This window comes from Pezoporus flaviventris, unplaced genomic scaffold (genome assembly GCF_033815535.1).
Source record: "Pezoporus flaviventris isolate CSIRO_AGI_PZ_B2104156 unplaced genomic scaffold, CSIRO_AGI_Pfla_v1 ptg000031l, whole genome shotgun sequence".
Taxonomy (NCBI): domain Eukaryota; kingdom Metazoa; phylum Chordata; class Aves; order Psittaciformes; family Psittacidae; genus Pezoporus; species Pezoporus flaviventris.
The window spans coordinates 63,199,077-63,222,724 of NW_026892579.1; the positions used below are offsets into that span (position 1 = coordinate 63,199,077).

Here is a 23,648-nt window from a genome sequence, read left to right on the forward strand (position 1 = left end):
CAGAGCTAGCATTGACCTGCTCTTTACTTACACGGTAAGGACTTCTTTGTCTGACCATGCAGGAACACAAAGTGAGGTAACTTCCAGCCTGTTCCCCTCTGAGAGAGGCGTCAAGCACAAGGGAGGGTGCTGATGTCTAGCGTGGAGTATTACCTTCGGGAGACTGAGGCACAGCAGCTCTGTGGGGCCGCTCCTGCCGTACCCTCCTTCTTTAGCTGGGCCTGCATCACCCGCAGTGCCCCGCACTTGCGTTTCTTGCCCAGGCGTGCCGAGAGGCCGAGTTCAACCCTCACAACCCGCCGGCTCTACCCCGGCCCCTCTCGCCCCGCCTCGCACGGCCTGCCCCGCACCACCATGCCTGCGGCTGCCCGCCCTCACCGGCCCTTGCGGGCACTCACCTGAAGGCCCGCAGGCCCCAGCGGACGCCCCCCTCCCCTTCGGCTTCCCGCCTCAGCGCCGCGCCGCGGCCGCCATTGCCGCCCGCCGCCGCCTTGGCAACGGGGCGCCGCCGCGCGCCTGACCTGGCAACGGCGGCGGGCGGCCGTGAGGGGAGCGAGGCGGGAAGGGGCCGTGAGGCGGCGGAGCCCCTCAGCGCCCCGGCGGGCTGCGAGGTACGGAGCCGCCCGCCGGGGACGGGTGCAGGGTGGTGGTCAGCGGCGGCGGGGAGGGAGGCAGGGGCCGCGGGGCTTGGTGTGGCGGTGCAGGAGCCTGGCCTGTGTGGTGTCAGCAGCGAGGGGTGTGCGGTCAAGGTTGGACGGGGCTTGGAGCAGCCTGCTCTAGTGGAAGGCGTCCCTGCCCGTGGCATGGGGTTGGAACTGGATGAGCTTAAGGTGGTTTCCAACTTGAGCCATTCTGAGTGGCTGGAAAGATGGTCGGTGGGAAAGGACCTGGGGGTGCTGTTAAAGGGCACTGAACGTAAGCCAGCTTGTGCCAGGGCGGCCAAGAAGGCCAGAGGCATCCTGGCCTGTATCAGCACCAGTCTGGCAGCAGGGCAAGGGCAGTGATTGTGCCTCTGCACTGGGCACTGGTGAGGCTGCACCTGGAATCCTGTGCTCAGTTCTGGGCCCCTGACTACAAGAGAGACATTGAGGTGCTGGAGTGGGTCCAGAGAAGGGCAATGGAGCTGCTGCAGGGCCTGGAGCCCAACTGTGATGGGGAATGGCTGAGGGACCTGGGGGGACTTAGTCTGGAGAAGAGAAGGTTCAGGGGGGACCTTATCACTCTCTACAATTGCCTGAAAGGTTGTAGTGAGGTGGGGTCAGTCTCTTCTCCCAAGTAACAAGACAGGACGAAATGGCCTCAAGCTGCACCAGGGGAGGTTTAGACTTGATATTAGGAAAAATTTCTTCACCAAGAGGGTGCTTTGGCATTGGAACAGGCTGCCCAGGGCATGGCTGGCGTCACAGTCCCTTGAAGTGGTGTGGATGAGGCCCTCAGTGCCATGGGTTAGTGGTGGCCTTGGCAGTGCTGGGGAGCGGGTGGCCTGGATTATCTTAAAGGTCTTTTCCAACCAAGTTGATTCTATGACTTCCTCTTGTTGCTTTCAAGGGGGAAAAAGTATTCAGTGTCCTTCTATGGTGCCATGGGGAAGGGGTTGGATGTCATGGCCTTTGATGTTTTCTCACTGTTGACTTACTTTTTTGCCAGACTTCCTCTTCCTCCCATATAAATCACCTCTAACTTTTACTAGAATTACTGGCTACAAAAACAGAATTACAATATCTGTGTATAACCCAGCTCCGTAGCCATCCCCAGAGGGTTTGTGTAGCACTGTAATATAAATGAGGTGTTTTAGACTTGAACTGAAACATAATTATTCATAAACCTGGCTGAAAGGAGAAACCTATTTATTAACAGGAGAAAAATGTCAATGCCAATGAATGAGGAAAAATACTCAAAACTGTTTAAGCAGGTTGAAGCATAACTCATTCCAGAAGGCAAACACCATTAACATTAACAGGGGGACTTCTCAAGCCCTTGGTATTTACTGTCTAATTCCCACATTCAAGTGCCACAAACCATCTGGCCCTTGGTGCTCCTGTTAGGTCAGTAATCATGTATGGGATAATGGCAAAGGCCAGCTCCTGCAGGGAGACTGTTTGTCTTATACCTAGCCAAGACTGGCTGTTGAACTATTTGCAAAACACCTCTAGTATTAGGAAGTTCAACAGAAAAAATTGGGGTTTGATATGAAATCTCTTCTGCCAGGGAAGTGGCGACACGGAGCTGGATGTGTGTCCAACAGCACGGAAAGACAGGTGACGCAAGATATGGCACTGTGTGGTGAGTAACAACAAGAGATAACATCATTTTAGCATAAAGCATTTTATTATTTCCCCTGCAAGGAGTGCCATTTGTACAGTAGATATCTCATGGTAGCACTCTGTAGTGTGAATTGGCTGGACTTAGTCTTGCACTGTTCTGCCTTGGCTGATTGCTTTCCTCTTTGGAAAATACATCTCCAGGCCCTTGTCCTTGCTCACACCAAACAGCTGCTGCAAACATGGCACAGCAGCAGATGTTTTCTTGCTGTTCTCTGTTAGACCTTCTACTTACTCTTGCCACAAACAAGGAGACACATGTATCTTGGCCTAAAGGCCTGGGTGAATTCTCCTTTTTCTCAGTCTATAGAGTAGGGCACATTAAATGCACATTAGAAAGGCTAACACATATATTTTGCAATTTAGTCCAAAAATAACTAAAGATCCTGTCTGAAACACCTGCATGAGTTTACTCTGGGAATTATGGAAACTCTGGAGACCGTAACAAGTGTGGCTACTTGGTATTTCACCCCAAGTGTGGGTGTGTGTATAAGTGCATGTGTACTGGGGGGGGGGATATTTAGTTTTTTGTGATAATATTTATTTTCTCATGGTGATCATCTTTCTGTGAGCTTTTTGAGAGAGATAATGAGGACTCATGATTCAAGAAGCAAAGCATCCTTTTTCAGCAGCTGAACTGGTGTTTCAAAGCAATGTGGCTTCAAGAGCAGAGCATCTCTGCCTTGCTGACTGCTGCTCTTGTTAAGGTACTGCAACATCTCCAAAATAAATAGGATCAAAATCCTATTAGAGAAACTCACAGTATTACCTGCCTTTAGTTATCTCCCTTTATTTATCTCTAAGATAAACAAAGCTCACTAGAGAATATTATCCCAAGGTCTGAAGCCTCAAGCTGTTGGGCTCTTTTTGCCTGACAGCTCAGTTTTGGTGGAGTGCCAAGGTAACGCAGGAATACAAGTGGGATGGTGGCAGTAAAAATAGACTGTACTAAGGAAAGAAAGGTGTAAACTGCCCAGAGCTTTGGAAATATCCTAGAGCCTTGTAGCTGGAGATTACAGTTCCCAGAAGCAAACCTGGGAAAAAGAACAGCACAAATCAAGACACAGTTCGCACATGGTTTGGTACAGACTAAGGTGTCTGCACACTACCTGAGTCTTCATCTGAGAGCAATACTGTCCAGAGGTTTAATGTGGTAAAAATTGGGGTGATTTTGCAGCTGCTCTGTGCTGGATGCTGTAAGCATGCACCCTCCCCTCACACAGGGGCATCTCTGGCAGCTAACGGTCAGGAAGGAGCAATGTCTGCTCCTGGGACAATCCCAGAGGTGTTCCACTTCGTGGTTACCTGGATAAATGCCATCCCTGTAAGCCACAGCAGATAGGTTTTGCCCACTGTGGCAGCATTTGAGAATAAGATAATCAATAATAAATAATTTCCTAACCAGGATTATTCCAAAGAACAGTTATTACTGAGGAGCATGTTTGTCTTCCTCTTGTTTTACACACTCTTAAACATTAATCTCAATTGTTCCTACAATATACATACTTTGTCGTGATAGGTAAAGCCCCCATTACCAGTATGTTCACTTTATGGCTCCAAATGGTCTAATTCCACATGAAAAGATTTCACCGCTGAACAGCGGCTTCAAAGTACTTAAGTACAAAGGCTGTGAAGTTTTGTTTGGTGATAGCAGGAGGTGCCAGACTGGCAGCACTACACAGTCCCTGCATGGAACAAGTGGAATAATATAGCTGTCATCCTCACTGTCACTTGCTGTCTTTGTATTGTTCTGGGTTTTATCTGTCAGAGTAAGAGCATGAGGATGTGCCGACCTCTGGAAGGAGACTCTGTACTGTGAGGATTCTGGTGCTGGTTGGCACTGAAGCACTGCTGACATCAGTGGGAGCTGAGCTACATGATAGCTTGACTTCAGCTGGATGGTGTGCTTGGGGATTGCATGACTTTTACTTGAGCCTTTTACTGTGCAAGTAATTATTGCTGTTACTCATCTCTCTGGATTCTGATGCTACTGCAAAAAATCTGCTGCATGGTGCATTACATCCAAAATCTTGTTCAGATTTGCCAGCTTGGGAGAATGACACAAAGTTACATATTTGGTTAATTCTGAAGGTCATCTGGACTGTTTCTGCTAGGTGTGAGTTGAACTGAGAGAGCATGAGATCAAATCAGGGTGTTAGTATTCCTAAGCATCAAAAATCCTCTCTGCTCACCCCATCCATAACACTGCAGTGGGAGCAAAGTGCTGCTGCTGCAGCTGCTCAGGGTTGGTGTCTGTAAATGGTGGTGATGTCCACAGCAATGCTCACCACAAGTGCAGAGGTATAGGTCTTCTACCCACTGGAACAGCTCACGGCTGGGGCTGGGGAGTTGTCATGGAGGCTTTTCTCAAACTGCACCCTCTCAAGTTAGGGAAGTAGTCTCCGTTTGAAAGGAGCAGTCAGCATCTGGAGATGATCTTTGTTGCAGCACAACCACCTCAAAACTGTGCTCATAGGTAATACCCTGCTATTCCTCACATTAGATGTGTATTTTCTGGGCTCTGCTCTGTTTCTTTTTTGATGACACTGTATGAAGCTGTTAATACTACTCAGATCAATGCACAAGTTACTAAACTGATTTAGCTTGATTTTTTTTTTTCCTCTTCCTGATACTCTTTCTATAATTGCTTATTGTTAAAAACAATGATTATTCTTTCTGCCAATTAATAATGCAGTCTTAGGAATTAGCCCTTGCATAGAAGAGAAAACCCATGGAATAACTGGTGTAAGTGCTTAGTAAGAAAGCCCCACGATGGCTAGAATTTACCTCCTGACCAAACCTCTGTAAAATCCATGTCCATTCATACAGCTAGAAGAGTGCTCCATAACCCACCGTAGTATCACATCTGCTTCTGTACTTGGTTGAGTCACTTGGTTACTGTGTCCCTGGAGAAAATGTTGGGAAGGAAGCTGTGTCTCTCTTGTGGTGGTTGTTTTCAAGGGAAATTTAAGATTTACCAAGCTGTTAGAAGGGTTTATAAAAGCTGAGCAGTCATAAAAACTAATGTGTTCTGCCAAGAAGTTCTCTTATTGAATGCTATGCCAGGAGTGTCTGCAGCAGGTTAGCTGGGTATCGGGAGAGAGGAGTATTTCAGAATTAAAGGTTGTGTCAACAGAGTATTGGTTTTTATCTTTTGTTTTTGTCACCTCAAGTTTTCCTAAAACACTGTAACTGTTGCTTGTTTTGGATGTTGTAAGTACAGGCCTCTTGTATGCATCTGCACTTTAACTTGACTTGAGTGATTTTGGTGTTACTGGGTGAGACGGCACTTCTCATCCAACAATGTGGCAAAGTAGCAAAAGGGATGGTGGGGAGTACAGCAACTCTGCACTTTCCAGGACATGCTTCCAGTTACTGCATGGCCAGGATGAGGGCTGGGATCCGTAGAGTCGGGTGAGCTCTGCAGTGACACATGGGTGGGCAGGAGTTTGGCTGAAGAGCCAACAGCTCTGGGGGTCCTTGGAGTTTGTTACTGACTCTGTTAGCAATGTTTGTTCAATAAAAGCTTCTGTTACTAACCCCACAACTTCTGCACCCTACAAGACATGTGGAGGAGGGAGTGCTGAACCCCTCTCATCACCATTTCTCTGAGGGTCTTTTTCCTATTAAGCTCAGGAGCTCTGAAATCATTCCCCCTCCTTTTTTTTGCGTGTGCTTGTCTAACACTGTGCCTTGGAACACATAGAATTCAGTGGGAGGATTCCAGATGACTTTCAGTGGGAGGCATCAGGCCTGTTAATAACTGAAGATCTGACTCTCTCTTGATCAGTTCTTTATATGCAGATCATAATATTAAAAAGATGAAGGGGAAGAAGAAAGATGATAATTTTATGGCTGTTTTTCAGCTTCCATGCTGACAGGTGAGACAGCAATGAAAACACAAACTGCCTTCATTTGTCCCATTTGTTCTCATCTGGCTTGTCACTGTACCCTGGGTGAGAAACTACACACTGCAAGTTCTTAGTTTTCAGGATGAAGGAATAAATGTTCTGGGGCATTGATCATCTGATGTTACAAGAGGCTACTGAAGCACTGGTCATCTGCTTCACCACATGCACAGCAAATAAAGGAGGAATTTTCAGGCTGAATTTAGTCCACACTGTCGGTATCTGGGATGGAAATCTTTTGGTGGTGCTGGCTCTCAGCAACAACTTATTGCAGTAGGTTTTAGAAATGCAAAGAGAAGGGAAACCGTGTAATGGAAAGCAACATTATCTTTGGGGCATAGAGAAGCACACACATTCTGGGCCTGATGGGGAAACATCTGGCTTTCAAAGCTGCTTGTTGAGTTCAGTGCTACTTACTGTAAGGAAGGGTAATCCACACAAAGAGCATGAAAGCAACTTTTCCAAAGCAGTGTAAGCCTGCTGAAATCTGTAAGGTCAAGCAGGGGGAATTCCTATACAAGAAATCAATTGCTTTAGTTGGAATAAGCCTTGTTCCTATTCCCTTGCTTGGCCTTTCTCAGCTGTGGTTAAATGAGGAGAGTGGATGATAATCATCTGATTATCTTGTTGTTGATGGGCTGTGGAGCAGGTGGGAGCCCTGACTTGTCCTCTTGCCAATGCTCCAGGGATGGTTCCAGCATTTGGAATGAGATGTTCCACAATCTAAACCAAGTGCAGTAAGATGGCAGTTCCACTGCTGAGTGTATCAGGAAAGGACCTGGAATAGTCATGTTTGCTCATCTCACCTAAGTTCCTGACTTAGACTGTCCCTCACAAGAGAAAGGAATTTTTCTCAGTAGTTAATTAGATGTATTAGGAAAGACTTCCTGGGAATAGGATGTGATTTCTGGTTCAGACCAAAAAATCAACTAGGTCAACTTACAATGGGGTCTTCGATTTGATATGGGAGACCTGGCTTGGGGGAGGCTGATGCTCCATGCTGCTGCCCTGTATCTACCAGTGTCACCACAGCTTATCCCAGCTATTCTGGGATCTTTTGGCCTCAGAGTTCTTGGATTATATGCCATGCCACAACCAAAGCCAATTTAAAACTGTGTATGTGTAATCCAGCAATGAATATGATCTTTCTAAGCTACAGGTTCACCTTGGTGTTTAGCTCTCTACTACACTTTAGGTTAAAGCATTGATTAATCCAGACATCAGATAAAAGGTAAGAGTTTATTTAGGATTGAAGATTCATTTGTAAATTGAATATGCTACTTACTTTCCAAAGCCCATGACATACTGGCTTTGTTACATATTTATCCAGAACACCTGAAGAAGTACTGAACTGTAGTTAGCAAAGACACTGTTCCCATATTACTTTATTACTTGACATTTCCTAACTTTCTACAGCCACTTAACTCCATTAAAAGTATTTCAAGGTCTCTATCTCATTCCTAACTTTTCCATTAACCTCTTCCCATCAGCCCTAATAAATTACTACTCAGTATCCTACTGATAAGGTATTTTCATGTCTGCTGTAATGATCTCAGATGTTCAGTTGTCATGTAGGAAATGTTTCATTTTGTCTCCCTCATGTCTGTAGCACAGTAACCTGGTATTGTGTTAGGAAAAGCAGCATTACATTTTCTAGGCAATACCTAAAGCAGCATAAGTGGTTGCGTTGGGTTTTTTTTTCACATGGGAGAAATAAAGTCACCTAAACAAATATATGAATTTTATGTGGGTTCCTGTATGCTTTTCCCAGTGAATAACTGACAGTTCTGACTAGGGAGACCCTCCAAAGTTTGCATCAGTTAATTGGTGTCATTACATTGATTTCAGGGGCATTAGATTCAGTCCTGGCTTTCACATCTTTAAATGTTCATATCTGCCTGAGTCACTGAACAGTACCAAGTTTTACTTTACTCAGAGCGTAAGACAGAACAGAATCCATCACAACAGTTGGGAATAAAGCACACACAAACACCAGTGCTTTCTCCTTCAGCTTTGCTACCATGTAACGTGCCTTGGGTGCAGGAGACATTAAAGCATCTACCATAGCATCCACAACTTCATTGCCCTTAGTGCTTCCTTCGCTCAGAATGCTGTTGAAAAAATTTGCCCGCTCTTGAACATACTCCTTATTGTAAACTGTCTTTTCCTCTTCACTGAGTTCATTCCAGATCTCTTCGGCACTGAGTGGTGGCTGGATCTTTGTGAAGCGTGCATAATTTCCTGGCTGAATAACACAGACCTAAAAGCAACATGTAAAACTTATCAAGATGCAATCAGGCATTCTGAATCCAATTAAATACTACAGTCAGGAAAACAGATCAAAAGCTTTCTGCAGATGTATTTCTTCCAGCTTTATTGAAACTTTAAGCTTGAAAACTTGACTGAAATCAAATATATTCCTGTGAAATGTTTAAGATTGCAGAGGTGCTTTATTCTAACTTCCTCGTTTTGCGCTGATTTAATGTTCTTGTTGTGACTACTCAGCATATCTTCACCAAATACTGTTGTGCATCTTTGATTTTTATAGAATGCTTAATGGTGTAAATGTTTTGACAATACTGATACAAAGCATTTCAGTATGACTTTGATGTCTCCCAAGTGGAATATTTAGGGGGTTTTCACTCACTGGTGGATCTTGCAATTGGTAATTTCTTACCCGACTTTAGGACAAAAGGAGATGTCAAAGAAAATTAGAAGGTCCTGGGGAAAGAAGTGCTGTTTTGCCCACGTATGTCTAGTTAAAAGTAAAATAGGTCTTGTCAGCCAAGCACAAAGGGGACAAAAGGTGCTGGTCTGACTCTTACTGAAATCATTAGCTCATTTTCATAGCTTTCTGTGCATGTGGATTTAAATGGAAAGCACACACATCCTTTGCTGCTCTGCCTGTTTTCTTTGTGTGTATTGCTACTGATGCTCTGCTAACTTTTGAAGCTTCTGAGGGGTATCAGAGCACACTGAGCACTCACAGTGTGCATGCCTGTCCTCAGCAGCGGGCTTGTTCAACCTATTTGTAGCTATGCAACATTAAAAACTCCATGTCATTTAGCTGACCTGATTTCTAAAGACTACAATACAAGGTGAGGAAGAATGGTGCTGAGCCATGTAAGATACTTGGGGGCTTGACAGGCATCCTCTGGGAAGTCTGCGGAACTACAGAACCTTTATGTCTCTCATCTGCCACCCAGCCCATCTACTGGAAGCTACAGTGTGTGTTGGTGATGGGATATGCCTGTCTCAGCCTGCACAGCAGTTGGTGTGCTGCATACCAGAAGAGTTCAGGTGTGGGAGCAGGAAGAGATGTGAATCAGCTCCAGCAGAAACAGTGGGCATAGCTGGGGCATCTTATACATCAAGTTTGTCACAGGACATCTTTGGGAGCCACCCCTTGCTGTTAGCTAAATTAATGCCAATAATAAACTTCCCACATTTATTTTAGACAAAGGGGTTTGGAAAACTTCGTATTTTGGAGTTTTTTTGGAGTTGGCTTGGAGATAAGAAGAGATAGTACTTGTTTTGCCTTCCTTGGTTTTCTGTAGCCTTTCTAATGGAAGACATGCTTTCCTGCAGGCAGCCAGCTTGCCTGGCCAGAGTACAGTGGGACAGAGCCATAACTGTTCCTTGCCACCTTTGGTTGACTTTCTATGGAAAGGACAAAGGGAACAACAGAGCAGGGGAGGGAAGCACAGGGAAGAGGGACCCTCCATTCTGCAGGCTCTCTGCAGAGTAGGTGTTTAGGCAAATGCCAGCCAGTGTCTTGCATACAATGAGAAATAGAATCATGGATACTCTGGAATGTTTGTCAGCCTGGCTCGCTGCATTGTGTGCTGGGGCTATTCCTGGGCTGGGGAACTGTAAAATCCTAAATGACCAGAGTAGCTTACCTGTTAAACTAAGCTCTTCCATGCATTTGAGATTATCCTCAGCTAATCGGTTGGAATCCTCATCATGCTGTGTGGTATTAGGATATGTAAAATCACTTGCATTTTATAGCATTTCATATTTATCCAAGAGGGGTAGTTAACAGATGCATAGCTGTAATTTCTTCCAACACAAATCTTATGAACAGTGTTGTAAATCTGTGTACATAAAGAGTACACCAATGTAAATCCTCCAGGGAAGAGTTTTAGTGTTTGAGAAGAGCATTTCAGCAGTGGAGTGACTCCAAGGAAAGAGCCTAACAAAGCTACTTGGTGATCTAAGCTTCAGGTTTGACTATCGGCATTGCTTAGACAGGGCACTAAGAGCACTATTAGAGCCTCTTAGGCTAAGAGAATAAAAACATAATTACTCTGCATGATACTGCCTTTTGCAGTGCTGCTGTTCCCACAAAAAGGAAGGCTCTTTTAAGCGCTAATGTTGTGAGAGAAGAAAGAAGCCCTCTGGTAGGTGACAAGTCTTCCTTCTCACTGCACACAGCTCAATGTCTGTCTGGGCTCTCTGCTCCCAGAGCCACCCCAGAGAAAGTTTCATTACTTGGACTGTTAGGAGCTCTTCACAGGCCATGGCACTGCTCAGGTAGGCCCGTCTCAGAAGGTTTCTCCACTGTAGAGGATGTGGAGGAAGGGTGGAAGTGGCAGTGTTGGCACAAAGAGAAGACATGCTACTCCACAGCTTCTCAGAACTGCAAACATCACCCAGGTGTGCTTTTCTCAGTGATTTCCAACCAACTGATCAGCCACAGAGGAACCACCTTCTTCCAAGGGGAAGCTGCATCCACAGATTCAACTCCAATTTTATCTTTGTCGGTTACTTTGCACAAGATTAGATGTTATTTTGCATATGCTGCTTCTTGTTTCCTTGGCTAAAGTTTCCACCCTGGGCTGGTCTTGGCTGGGATAAAGTTAATATTCTTCACAGTAGCTGGTACATGGCTGTGTTTGGGATTTGTGCTGGAAGCAGTGTTGGTAACACAGGCATGTTTTAGTTACTGCTGAGCAGCGCTTACACAGAGCCAAGGCCTTTCCTGCCTCTCACCCACCCCACCAGTGAGCAGGCTGAGGGTGCACAAGGAGTTGGGAGGGGACACAGATGGGACAGCTGATCCCAACTGACCCAAGGGATGTTCCAGACTATACGGCATCATGATCAGCACATAGAGCTGAGGAACGGGAAGGAAGTGGGGGGCATTGGTAGTGATGGTGTTTGTCTTCCCAAGTCACCGTTACTTGTGATGGAGCCCTGCTGTCCTGGGGATGGCTGAACACCTGCCTGCCCATGGAAGTGGTGAATGAATTCCTTGCTTTGCTGGTGTGTGCAGCTTTCCTTTTACCTGTTAAACTGTCTTGATCTCAACCCATGAGTTTTCTTACTTTTACTCTTCTGATTCTCTCCCCCATTGTGCTCGGGGGGGAATGTGTGAGCATCTGGGTGGTACTTAGTTGCTGTATGGGGTTAAATCACAACACACCCTCACATCATTGTCTGGTCTTCTTCATGCAAGTTGCCTCCTTTCCCCATAAAAAGATGTGTTTTAACTCTCTAGAAAATTTCAGGAGTAAAACATCTCTCTTTCTCATACGAAAATCAATGTTAGAAAGAGCAGGGAGTTTCACACAACAGCTACTCACTACATCACTTACCTGGACACCAAACTTCTTCATTTCCAGTCTTAGAGCATCACAAAATTTTTCAATAGCTGCCTTGGTCATAGAATAAATGCCATTTCCCAGAGTAAAATAGGCATTAATGCTGGACATGAAAACAATACGTCCTGGAAAGGAAACAGGGCAAATAACTTCACTCTCAGTCTCTAACATAGAATTATTGCTCTAACCTGAGTCTTCTGAGCTGCCAATAACGTGGTATTTAGCATGATGGTCCTTTCCAGATCTAACTATTCTATGATTCTATGCTGGTTTACTACATAATAGGCCAAAGCTGAGCCATATAAGTGTGCAGTGCCCGCACAAATGTGCAGTCAGCTCTGTTAAGCAAAGAACTTCACACAAAAATCTTTCTTCCATCTCATGAAAGATGCTGGACTGGATAAAGTATAACACATCCCCTATGTGCTGCTTATTCCTTCTGAGTCTGAGAAAGGATGGAAAAAAACAGTTCCCTAAAAGCTGTAGACTGAAAAATAGTAATAAAAGTCTATGCTAGTGATAGACTGCAGAGGGGAGGAGCAGATGGTTTTTCCTGCAGTGGATATATGACTGTTAACACAATTTTCTGCACTAATGATATCTGCACTGAGACCTGTCTTACAACTGTGCGTAGAAAGTCAAAATCAGACTGTATAGGGATAAGCTTCACCAGAGAAAGGTGACTTGACAAAATCTGTGCAGCCTCACACTGCCTTGATATAATTTCACTGATCTGTGCTGCTTTTTCCTCCTTTATAACTCTTGTCAAGTACAGGCATGCCCTAAATATCAGGGATTTCTGATTTGAGGCACTGGATTGTGGTTCTTTTCTACTGTTTGCTTGTAAACTTGTATCAGTCATACTATGGAGTGAGAAATGGGTGAATGTGGATATATCAATACCAGAGGTGAGAGAGGAGACGGCCTCATCGTCAGCAATACAAAGAACATAGTTGCAGTCCTATTGCTGCCACAAATCTAAGCAAGTGGTTTAGGCTTGTGGGGTATCAAAAGGGTATCATGGGAATGCAGTGAAATCTGTCATTCTGAATTAGGTTCCCTGCCTTCCTACTCAGTGTCTGGGTTATATCTTGTATACAATAACAGGGGAACAATAACCAGCTTGCTGATCAAGATGCTACATCAGCTGGCCTGGCCAGCTGGAAAAGTTGTGGAAATGGTACTCCTTTCAGAGTAGGATGCTCAAGTTCTGTGCTGGAGGGTAACACCTCCCTTTACAAGTAATAATCTGGAAGTTTTTCTGGAAGCAGGTGCTCATCCTAAAATGGCAGTAAACCCTTCCTTCAGAACTCATCCTGTCCTTCAGAGGCCCTCGGGTAGGATGACCTCTGCCTCCTTTATCCAGTATCTAAGTGATTTGGTACGTGCACTCTGGATGTGGGACACATTTAACTTCTCTCTTTGCCTAAGGTTACTGAAACCCAACTTTTCCAGGAGATTACTTTAACATCCATAATTCAAGCTTTTCATTCAGAGAGGTCACTTGCTGCCCCCCAAAACATGAGCTTTAGCTGTCCTGGCTGTTCCTGCAAGGAAGGAGACAGGAAACCTAGAATTCTTCCTAGAAGTGTCCTGGCCTCCTCTGGAGTGTGGGCAGTTAATAAAGGCAGCATCGACAGCCAGGAGTGAGATCCAGAGTGCTCCTTTGAGCTAAGGTACTATGTATGTGCAGCCATCCAGACCCAAATCTAAAAGTTTATGCATGTGCTTAACATCAAACACACATTTAGTCCCTTTCACTTCAAAGTAACTCCTTGCAATTCATGAAGTCAGACAAATGCCTCTGGTGGATTAGCACTACAGAGTTTTAGCAGTAAGTAGGACATCACAGAAAGAAAAGTAGCATGTTTCCATGTAATAGGCACATAACACACACACTAGGTACATGCAATAGCACATTCTTTTACAAAAACAAATCCAGCTTGCAATATTTAAAGGTTTCTTTTTTCTTGCATCAGAATATTATAGACCAAAGGCAACCAAGCAGAAAGAAGCAGAGAAGACAGACAGGGGATGCTTTTATCTTACCAGCATTTTGTGTAACAGTGGCATGTGGGGCTTCCAGGTGCAACATAGCCCTTACTTTAGTTGATGCTGTATATACACAGAACAGATCCTCACCTTAAAGAGCTTACAACTTAAATAGACAAGCTTAGCAAAAGGGGGAGGAAGGAAGAGGGTATCTTTCTTTCCCAAATACAGACAGGGACAAGTAGGAAACAAACTGCAAAGTAATTGAGACATGCTGCAATGCTGTAAAGGGCTGTTTGAGCCATTTCTTCTCAGAAGAAAGGATAAAGCCCACACATACAGAGTACCATGCAAATGCAGTTATCCCATTGGATACCCACGTGGCTCTGTACTTGAAGTTTCCTGCCCAAGGTCATAAAGAGGATTTTGCTAGGCCTGGAACTGGAGACTGGATGTCATCTTTCTTCTCCTAATTGCCAAACAGTAAAATAGTAAAGCCTAAATAACAAAGTTGAGCAAGAGTTTATGGGTTCTTTGTGTTTTCTGACCGTCAGTGCTTACAAAGTCTTGCCTGAGCTTAATGATTTATTGTAAGCACTTTTTCCTCTCTTTTTTTAGTCAAACACTGAGGTAATTCACTATTAGTAAGTATTTTTCTATGTATTCTAAAGACAGGCTCTTTAAGGGTACTTTTTCCCCCTTACAACTTGACCCTCTTTTCAGGACCAAGGATCAGGATTTCCTTTTCAGGCCACACAGAAGGAGCCTGTCATTTCAGTTCAATGAGAGACAATTAAAGCTTTTTTTATAGATGCTACATTTACCCTGATTATAGTAAGCTAATTATTCTACAACTCTAAATAACAGTGGATTAGCGTTACCCTTGTATTTCCTTAGAAGGGGAAGAAACTCCAGGGTTGTCCTGATGCTCCCCAGGAGATTCACATCTGCAACTCTTTCATACTTCTCCATAGGCAGCCACCCAGTCTCACCAAATGTTGAGATTCCTGCATTGTTGACCAGCCCCCAGAAACCTATGGAAAAGAAAAGGCTCAACAAGCATCTTTCACTGCAAAATAACCACCATTTGGTGACAAAACAGAGATTTGGACCCATGGAAATAACTTTTTAGTTGTGTTATCTTTTCATCTTTTCTATTCCTAAGTGCAGGCATGTTTTATTTCATGAGGGAATGCAACTGTGGTCATTATCTAGACTATATATAAGCCTCAGTGCTATTTAATAATCACTCACTTTTAGTCGTCTTAAGTTATTTATGAATAACATGATCTGGGAGACTACATCTTACTGCCAATGCAATGTACCATGATATTTTAATTACTTTAATCCCACTGTGTGCTATGAGAAGCTTTGTGGAAATTATATTAAGCAGTATAAAGGTTAAGGGGTAGTATTTTCAAAGTGCCTGACTAATTTAGGAGCCTAAGTCTGGGATCCTTTTCCAGGATTTGAGCTTTGATTCCTTCTGGAATCAGCCACAGGCAGGTACATGGGTGCAGCACCGAGTAAAGGAGCCAAATAAGGCCGGGGGCTATGGTATTTTCTTCTTATTTTGTACTCTTGGACAACATTATTCCTCGTACAAGAATGGGTTTTGGTGCTAAGGAGCCCGGATCCCTGAAATGCAGTCAGATTCCAGTGTTTACAAGCAGAAATTTATTGGCAGCAAAGCTTGTTGTGGCACAGGTCTCTGACACAAAGTACAAGCCCTTTAGCCCACAGGCACAGAACGTTTCACATGAGCACTGCTCAGTGCTAATAACCTTCACTGCTTTCTTGTTGAAGTGTTGGGTACATGTCAGTTTGGAGCTGACATGCTGACTTCATGCTCATGAAGCCAGGCTGATTTGTCCTTGCCCTCACAGCACACATCTGTAGATGTACAGTAAAGCAGTGAGGGACATGGTGCTTTTGAAAACACTTCTGTTTCTGCCCTCAAATCCTGACTGCTACTATTTGTAGGGTGACCAGTGGTGTAACTAAGAAGTACACAGGGTAGCCTGACTGGCATGAAATAGCTGTTTGCAGCCTGGTTCTGCCAGTCTTAACAATTGTGCTTATGCTCTTTTTTCAAGAATTGATGAATGTATCTGAGGCAAATTACTGCTTTCTCATACCTTCCTTCATACCTACCTACAGGGGAGATTTAGGTTGGATATAAGGAAGAAATTCTTGATTGTGAGTGTGGTGAGTAACTGGAATAGGCTGCCCAAGGAAGCTCTGAATGCTACATCCCTTGCAGTGTTCAAGGCCAGGTTGGACAGGGCTTGGAGCAACCTGGTCTAGTGGAAAGTGTACCTGCCTGTGGCAGGGGGCTGGAGCTGCATGATCTTAAGGTGATTTCCAACCCAAAACATTCTGTGATTCTACAGGATCTACTCTGCCTCTCCAGAAACCCAGGTTTCCTTCCTTCTTTCCCTCCTTCCTTCCTCTGGACACAGAGTCTGGGGCATGGGTGTGATACCAACCCAACTGTATACTCCTGTGCGTCTGTAGCAAAGTAATTCACAGAAGACCTTTGGTCACCCTGGTGAAGGTGCTGCAGAAACCCTTGGGCTAAACTCTTCTTTCTGTGACAAAGCTACTGGGATGATTTCATGGTATCTTGTCCTTCCAGAGCCCTGCTAAGAACTGCAAACACTGGATTTCATTCACAACAGTTAAAGCTCCAACAGGCAATCTTTTGAATTAGTTTGCAAAGCAGAGCTTTGTAGGCTTTCCTAACATATACACACTACTTATGAGGTTGGTGATTAAACAGGGAAAGAAACAGTTCTTCCAGTGAATGTCTCATATGCAGAGAACACTCAAGATCAGGAATTTAACACAGAACTTGGATAACTCTGTCCTCCGAAGAGAATAAATCATTATTCAGTGGTCTGTCACACAGCAATCCTTGACACTGCACCTCTCTTATAACTTCAGGTTGACCACTGTCCTAGCAATGCAGGAGTTTCTTATGTTCTCACCTCTTTTCCACTGTCCCAGATATTAGCAGACAGAGGAGAGGAAATGGACCAAAAAATTGGCCACTGGAATTGGGCATGCTGGATTTTCTTCTTCCCCCTGCTATTGCCCTGTTTTTCCAGGCCTTTCCATGTTTTCTGACTTTATTTCTCCTTCTTAAAGTGGAACCAGCCCAGTGGGACTGACCTTCCAGGAAAAACAGATCAATGGATTAGAGAGTCCTCTGTGAAAGCTAATATCAGTACTTGCACATGATTTGATCTGTAAATGAACTGAGAACTGTACCCCATCCATTTCTACTTAAGGCTGGAGGTCTCTGTACTGAGGTTCATTTTTACCTAAGCTAGCTAACACAACACAAACTAAAGCCTAGCACCACTGTCAAAGCTGTTCCCTCACCTTCTCAGCTTCACCTTTGCTAATAAAAAGTCATTTTGCTTCTGCCATTACATCCTACACAGCACAGCGAGAACGCTTGCTCCACACATCCCTGAATTCATTAGGGCTCCGGAAATCCAGCTGTTAAACTTCAGACAATTGATTTTCTTCTTCTTTTTCTAAACTGTGGAACAGAGAATTGAGCTTGCAAGGCTTAAGTTTGCTTTCCAGGCATTCGCCTCATGCACTTCAAAGGCTCCATGTGGTTAGTGGTGAGGGCAACATGTGTGTATAAAAAGGCAGAGTTCACAGACTAATTGCTCCTTCTTTCTTTGCAGTGGCCAAATCAAAAGTCAGGAGGAGCGAAAGTGGCTTGAGTTAAATAGGAACAGGCATTTCTGAGGAGAAGATTAAGTAAAACATAAGAAAAGGGATTTTGCTCAGGGTCAGCTCAAAACCTTCTGATTGCTCTCAAGCAAAACCTGTTGTTTCTTAGAACATTTTGGCATTCCCGAATGGGAAATGTTCTGATACTTTCAAAATATTTTCCTGCAGTTTTGATTAGTTGAATCAATTTGCAGAATTCTACCCAAATAACAAACAAAATTATTCCTTTATGCCACTTTTCTGGCAAACTTCCTTCCTCCTGAGAAACAACCTGCCCAGATGTGTACTCAGGGTTCTTGAACCTGCTTTGGTCTTCCTTTGTGGTAAAACTTGATGCTATAAATGTGCATACAAAAAACATCATGCATTCACTTAAAACAGTTCAGGTAACCTAGGAAGCACAGTCCTTAGATGGAAATCAAGAAGGACAAGGCACAAGTAAGAATCAGACAGCTGAAGGAGAAAAACATTACATTTCCTCAGTGCCCATGCACAGACACATGAAGATAAAGCAGCTGATGTTTGATCTGGAAGGTCAAGCACAGTTTAGGAAGAGGGATGTTAAGACTATGCCACATCAGGCAGGGGATAAATAAACTGGAAAGCAGAACTGGATGTCAAAGAGATTTTCACTGATCTCTGTCCTGGGAAAATGGATCCTGAGGACAAAGATTAAAAGATATAGCCAGGGATCTAAAGAATCACTTTAAGAGTCCTAATTTAAGATTAGCAAGGCTTTCAGGAGACCACTAGCTCTCACATAACCTCCCAGCTAATTTCTATTTCAAGACATGTTGACCAAAAGGCACATATTCAAAGCCCTTATTTAGGCAAAAAAACGATGCCTGTTTTTTTTCCAGAAACTCTTAAAAGTCCTCTTCCTATGCAAGTCAATCAAGCTGTGTGCTTGCAAAGCCTTTTGGAATCAGGCCTTTTCTGTGTAGGTGCCTATACACAGATAGTACCTGAATTTGGCCAGATTTCCTGAACTCTAGCATGTATTCTTGGTATCACTGATCTTTGGAGTTTCTTGTCTAAATCTGAGCCCATGCAAAAATGACAAGCTCTTTCCTGAAAGATCCCAATCCAATACTAAAGAAAGTAGCCAAAGGAAGGAGAGTGTGATTTGCCACATTCATACTGAAGAATGAAGAGACGGAGCAGAACAGTCTGTCTGTGGCAATACAGGGTGTCCATGGTAGCAGGCCAGCTGAGACTCCCAGATTTGAGATACATACATTCATGACTCACCATCCTTTGCCTGGAATGTTTTGCTGTGGTTGTCTTCATTGCAGGGATGAGTCTATTTGTATAGGAAGTTTGGGCTAAAATATGGCAGCATGTGGCTCCTGGGTGGATTCTGTCAATAGGAAATCCTAAGTGGAGGAGAGTACTTAATAGCTTTGGAGTAGGAGGTAGGACTATAACTAACAGCCCTCCCTTGCAGCTAGCTCCATGTCACCCATTCACAACAGGCAAGAAAAGGAAGAAAAAATCATGTTTTAAACAAGAAAAAGAAAAGAAGAAAGAATAAATTTCTTCTTTCTAAGCAAGAAAGGACTCTAAATATTTTAGAAAGTTGTCTTATGGGCATCATCTTATGGCACACAAGCCATAAGAACAAATAAAGGCGTCAGAGCCAGGAGATTTTCATGGAGGAACAGTTAGTTAGCTCTAGAGCGAGATACCTGTCATGGAAATTGATTTGCTCTTCTTTTCAGATTGATGTAATTTCACAGTCTAGAATAGGACAAATACTTCCAAGGAAACTACCTATGGAGTGGCAGAATATCCAGCTAGGTGTGCTACCAGTAGTTTGGATTTCTACTCTTGCATAACAGAGAAAGAAAACAAGGTAGAGCTTGGGTGTTATGTCATGGTTATGGCATAACTAGAAGGTGAATATACGTGTCCAGTGGAGTCCACAGTTAGGTGGTTGGGTTCTTCATCAGATTCTAGGCAAAAAATAACAAGCTTTACAGTGCAGAACTGCAGTGTCTTCAACTTTGGTCTCTGAAGTAACTAAAGTCTGCTGAAAAATAAGATTCATGAGGGATTTGAGCTCTCTGCACCTCTGTTCATTGTCAGCTCCTTGTCTGGAGAGCCCTGCGTTGTGGATGGAACACTTTTCAGGATGGAGACTCTCTTACTTTATCCATATATGAGGTCTAGAACAAGAGTATGTGATGCTGACAATAGGGATCAAGATGCTTTATGGAAATAAAAGCAGAAACAAAAGCATTCTGCAAGTTTGAAAGGAGGAATATAGTGTATACAGACATAACAAATGTGAGAAAACATGCTTTTTTCATCAACTACAAGAAAAGATTTCAGATAAAAGATGTTATTTTGGCTTATCAGTCAGATTGAGATGACTTGGAAGAAAAAGCCATGCTTGTCTGAGATGCACAGACCATGGTAAGGATGATACTGTGATAGTAAAGAACAACAATTTAATCTCTCCCAGGGTTTACTCTGAGCTATTTAAACACAGTATGTGAAAGTAAGCATTGTTTAACTGCTTCCTCTCTGTTTTGGTACATCTTCTGAGGTTGAATTTGGAATCCATAGCCTTTGCACCGTTACCATTAAACCTGGAAATTGCTGAAGTGGTTTCCTGGTTTCCTTGTTACTATTTTGAGAACCATACGGAAGTGTTTTAGTGACCTGAATCTGTAAGTCCAGCACATGATGGTACCTGAATGAAACTCTCACTGTGGAGAGTTCTTTAACTGGTGGGGACATCAAGGCACCTCTCTGCTGCCCACCCTTTGGGAACCTCTGGGTAGCACATCAGATGTTCTGTGCAGTCACATAATTATCTCATAGCTACTTTAAGAACATAAATGCAATTACAAACGATTCTGAATTCTCTTTCATTTATATTTCATTTAAAAGAATCTTCATCTGAAATGTAAAACACCCACAATTCCTGTCTTTAAAAACTGAACTGGTTAATATGAGAGCTAACCTTCAGCTGGATCATGAAATTGAAACTGGTTTATAAAGTTAAAATACCAAAGCAAACACCTCATCTATTTTCAGAGGTGCCAAGAAGGAACACTCCTACTGAAGTCTTTTGCTTAAAGACTGTACGTAAGTGGAGTGTCTTCACAGTCTCTTCACATTTAAGATAAAAATATTTATGCCCCTATATTTTATAAATTATGAAGAAGACTTGTGCCATTTACTCCATTAATATCTGACATTAAAATAACTGCTTTGTTCCTTTCTGCTTAATAAGCTTAGGAGGAAGATTACTTCATAGAATCCTAAAATGGTTTGGGTTGGAAGAGACCTTAAAGCTCATCCAGTTCCAATCCTTGCAATGGGCAGGGACACCTTCCACTGGAGCAGGTTGCTCCAAGCCCCATCCTACCTGGCCTTGAACACTGCCAGGGATGGGGCAGCCAAAGCTTCTCTGGGCACCCTGTGCCAGCGCCTCAGCAACCTCACAGAGAAGAGCTTCTACGTAAGAACTCATCTCAATCTCCCCTCTGGCAGGTTAAAGCCATTCCCCCTTGTTCTGTCCCTACAGGCCCTTATAAAAAGCCCCTCTCCAGATTTCCTGTAGGCCCCCTTCAGGTACTGGGAGACTGCTCTAAGGTCTCCCTGGCACCTTCTCTTCTCCAGGCTGAACAAGCAAAACTCTCTCAGCCTGTCTCTAGAGCAGATGCGCTCCAGCCTTTGGAGCATATCCATGGTGCCTCTGGTCTCGCTCGAGCACATACACGTCCCTTGTGTTAGAGGCCGCAGAGCTGAAGGTAGGGTCTCATGAGAGCAGAGTAGAGGGGAAGAATCACCTTCCTCAGCCTGCTGGTCACACTCCTTTTGATGCAGCCTATCATACGGTTGGCTTTCTGGGCTGCAAGTGCACACTGCCAGCTCATGTTGAACTTTTCATCGACCAACACCCCCAAGACCTTCTGTTATTACTTGATAACTGGGAGTTGACCCAAAAGGCAAATATGCTGTCTGGATCTGTAAAATTTGGTTTTCTTTTCTGCCTTTGCAGAGTGCGCTCACAATGCTGCAGCATAAGTACTGACCAACAGTGGGAAAAGGTTTCATACAGTGTGTGCTCTGCCTGCACAGGCCCAGCCCTGCAGCAGGGGCTGACAGTCCAGGGAAACCACCCTGCATGCATTGTGTCCATGCAGTGTTTCAGACCCAGTTGTGCTCAAGTGTCTTTTCTGGACATTCTAAGCAGGCTCTTATGTCCCCAGTGTGATTTGTCTTGGTCTGTAGGTGTGTCCACATGCCTATAGGCAGCAAGGGCTCCCAGCAGGTCAGTACTGAACATGAGCATTACATACTTTCAGAATTACAGGATAAATCATCTGTAATCCAGAATTTCAGGTGACTTGGTCCCCATCGAGCCTCTAAGAGCTTTTATGAGTCATCTGTGTTGTCTCTGCACTTGGGAAAGAGCCCAAAGACACTGCCTCTTAATCAGATAAGATCAAAATCAACCATAAATACATGTACTTGATGAGCAGCACCAAGGCTTTTTCATACTTCTTGTTTCATCCCCTTCCCAACATGCTGATGAGCCAAGCAGGCAGAGGTCTTGCATTTCATTATTGTTCCACATGCTTTATTCTCTTCTTGTTTTCCCTGTGTCTATACAGAAACTGTATTTCTGAAGGAACCTTACTTCCAAGCCTGATTAAGTGTGCTCTATTCCAAGTGTATTCTCCAGCATCACAGTGAGTGACTCTCGCCCTGCAGTCAAAGGGGAAAAGGAGGTACCTGTGGCCCATGTCCTGCTGTGTCTCATGTGTTCTGGGTGGATAACCCAAGATTTCAGTTGTCTGCAGTTATTTTGCAAGTTAAAGTCTATCCCCTCCCCTGGGTGTATACTCTCTATAGGGTGTATAATGAGACAGGTTTCCTTTTAAGTGATCCCTTGAGGGACCAGCTTGACAAACTCCAGTTGTACCAATAGCAGCTGGTTTGGTGTGGCACAACAGCTTCCTTCTCTGCATTTCCTTGATTATTCACAAATCATGCCCTGCAATACATCACCTTCCCACCGCCTCCAGTGAGTGCTCTTTGCTTTGCCTGCCGTTTCCTCCTGTCGGATCCCTGTAGAGGGCTTCAGGGACCCCGCACTCGGGCATTTCCTCATTCATTGCCATTGTAAGCAACTATGGATGGACCCCAGTTTGTGCCACTCAGCCGAGCACCAGCGCGGGTTTAACTCTAAACCACTGTAGTTACCGACATCCGGAGCTGCCGTTAGCCCCGTCCGTGTTGGCGCTCGCTGGCCACAAGCCGTGGCGGCCCAGCGGACCCTCCCTGTCCGCCGCCCCTCCAGCCCCGGCCGCCCCGAGGGGCGGGTTTCGGGGCTCCGCGCCGCCGGTGCTCACCTCTCTCGGGCAGGTGGCTGAGCACCAGCTCCTTGGCGGCCAGCACATCGCGGGCGCTGGTGACATCGAGCTGCAGGACGTGCAGGCGGCCGCTGCCGCCGGCTTCCCGCTGCAGCCGCTGCGCCCCGTCACCGCCGGGGCAGAGGCAGCCGGCGAACACGGTGAAGCCGAGGCGGTGGAGGCGGAGCGCCAGGAAGTGCCCGAAGCCGCTGTCGCAGCCGGTGATGAGCACGGCCCGGCCGGGCGGCTCCAGGGGCACCGCTCCGCGCCGCCACAACCGCGGCAGCAGCAGCAGGAGGAGGAAGAGGAGGACGAACGGGACCGCGGCGCACATGCCGCCCGCGCCGCTGCTGCCCTGTGTGGCGGGAGGGAGCCCGCGGGGGCATCCCGACATCCTAACATCCCAACACCCCCTCCCCGGGTAGCGGCGGCCGCACGCACCGCCCTCGCCCCGCCCGCCGCGGGGTGCGAGTGCCGGCCGGTCCCCAACCCCGCCGAGCGGCCGCGGTGGAGGGCGCTCCTCACTGCATCGCTGCGGCTCCACGGTCAGCCTTGTTCTCATGGGTACCTTGTCTTAAATACCTCCTGTATCTGGTCGTGACAGGGGGGTTTCAGAGCTGGTGGTGCTCCGCTGTCCATGGCTCTCTAGAAATAGCAGTGGTCCCTGCAGTCAGCTAGGTTTTAATGTTTGTGTGG

General features: G+C 45.1%; 2 protein-coding genes across 3 annotated transcripts in view; one reads left to right on the forward strand and one right to left on the reverse strand.

The window, feature by feature from the left end:
• The first annotated feature begins 530 nt into the window (after positions 1-530).
• PAK5 (p21 (RAC1) activated kinase 5) overlaps positions 531-23,648 on the forward strand; it is a 176,599-nt gene continuing 153,481 nt past the window's right edge. The window contains exons 1-2 of one of the 2 annotated variants that reach the window (XM_061461569.1): positions 531-611; positions 2,209-2,283. In XM_061461569.1, coding sequence (XP_061317553.1) covers positions 2,271-2,283 — 13 coding nt within the window. In that variant the 5' untranslated portion in view covers positions 531-611; positions 2,209-2,270. Of the gene's footprint in view, positions 612-2,208; positions 2,284-23,648 lie in introns of those variants that run through there. The other variant, XM_061461572.1, reaches the window with a different exon arrangement.
• On the reverse strand, positions 7,402-23,439 carry LOC133273301 (D-beta-hydroxybutyrate dehydrogenase, mitochondrial-like). Its single transcript, XM_061461584.1, has 4 exons — positions 22,953-23,439; positions 14,709-14,861; positions 11,830-11,960; positions 7,402-8,489 (listed from the first exon to the last, which is right to left on the reverse strand). The coding sequence occupies exons 1-4, from the start codon at positions 23,344-23,346 to the stop codon at positions 8,133-8,135; spliced, it is 1,035 nt and encodes a 344-aa protein (XP_061317568.1). The 5' UTR covers positions 23,347-23,439; the 3' UTR covers positions 7,402-8,132.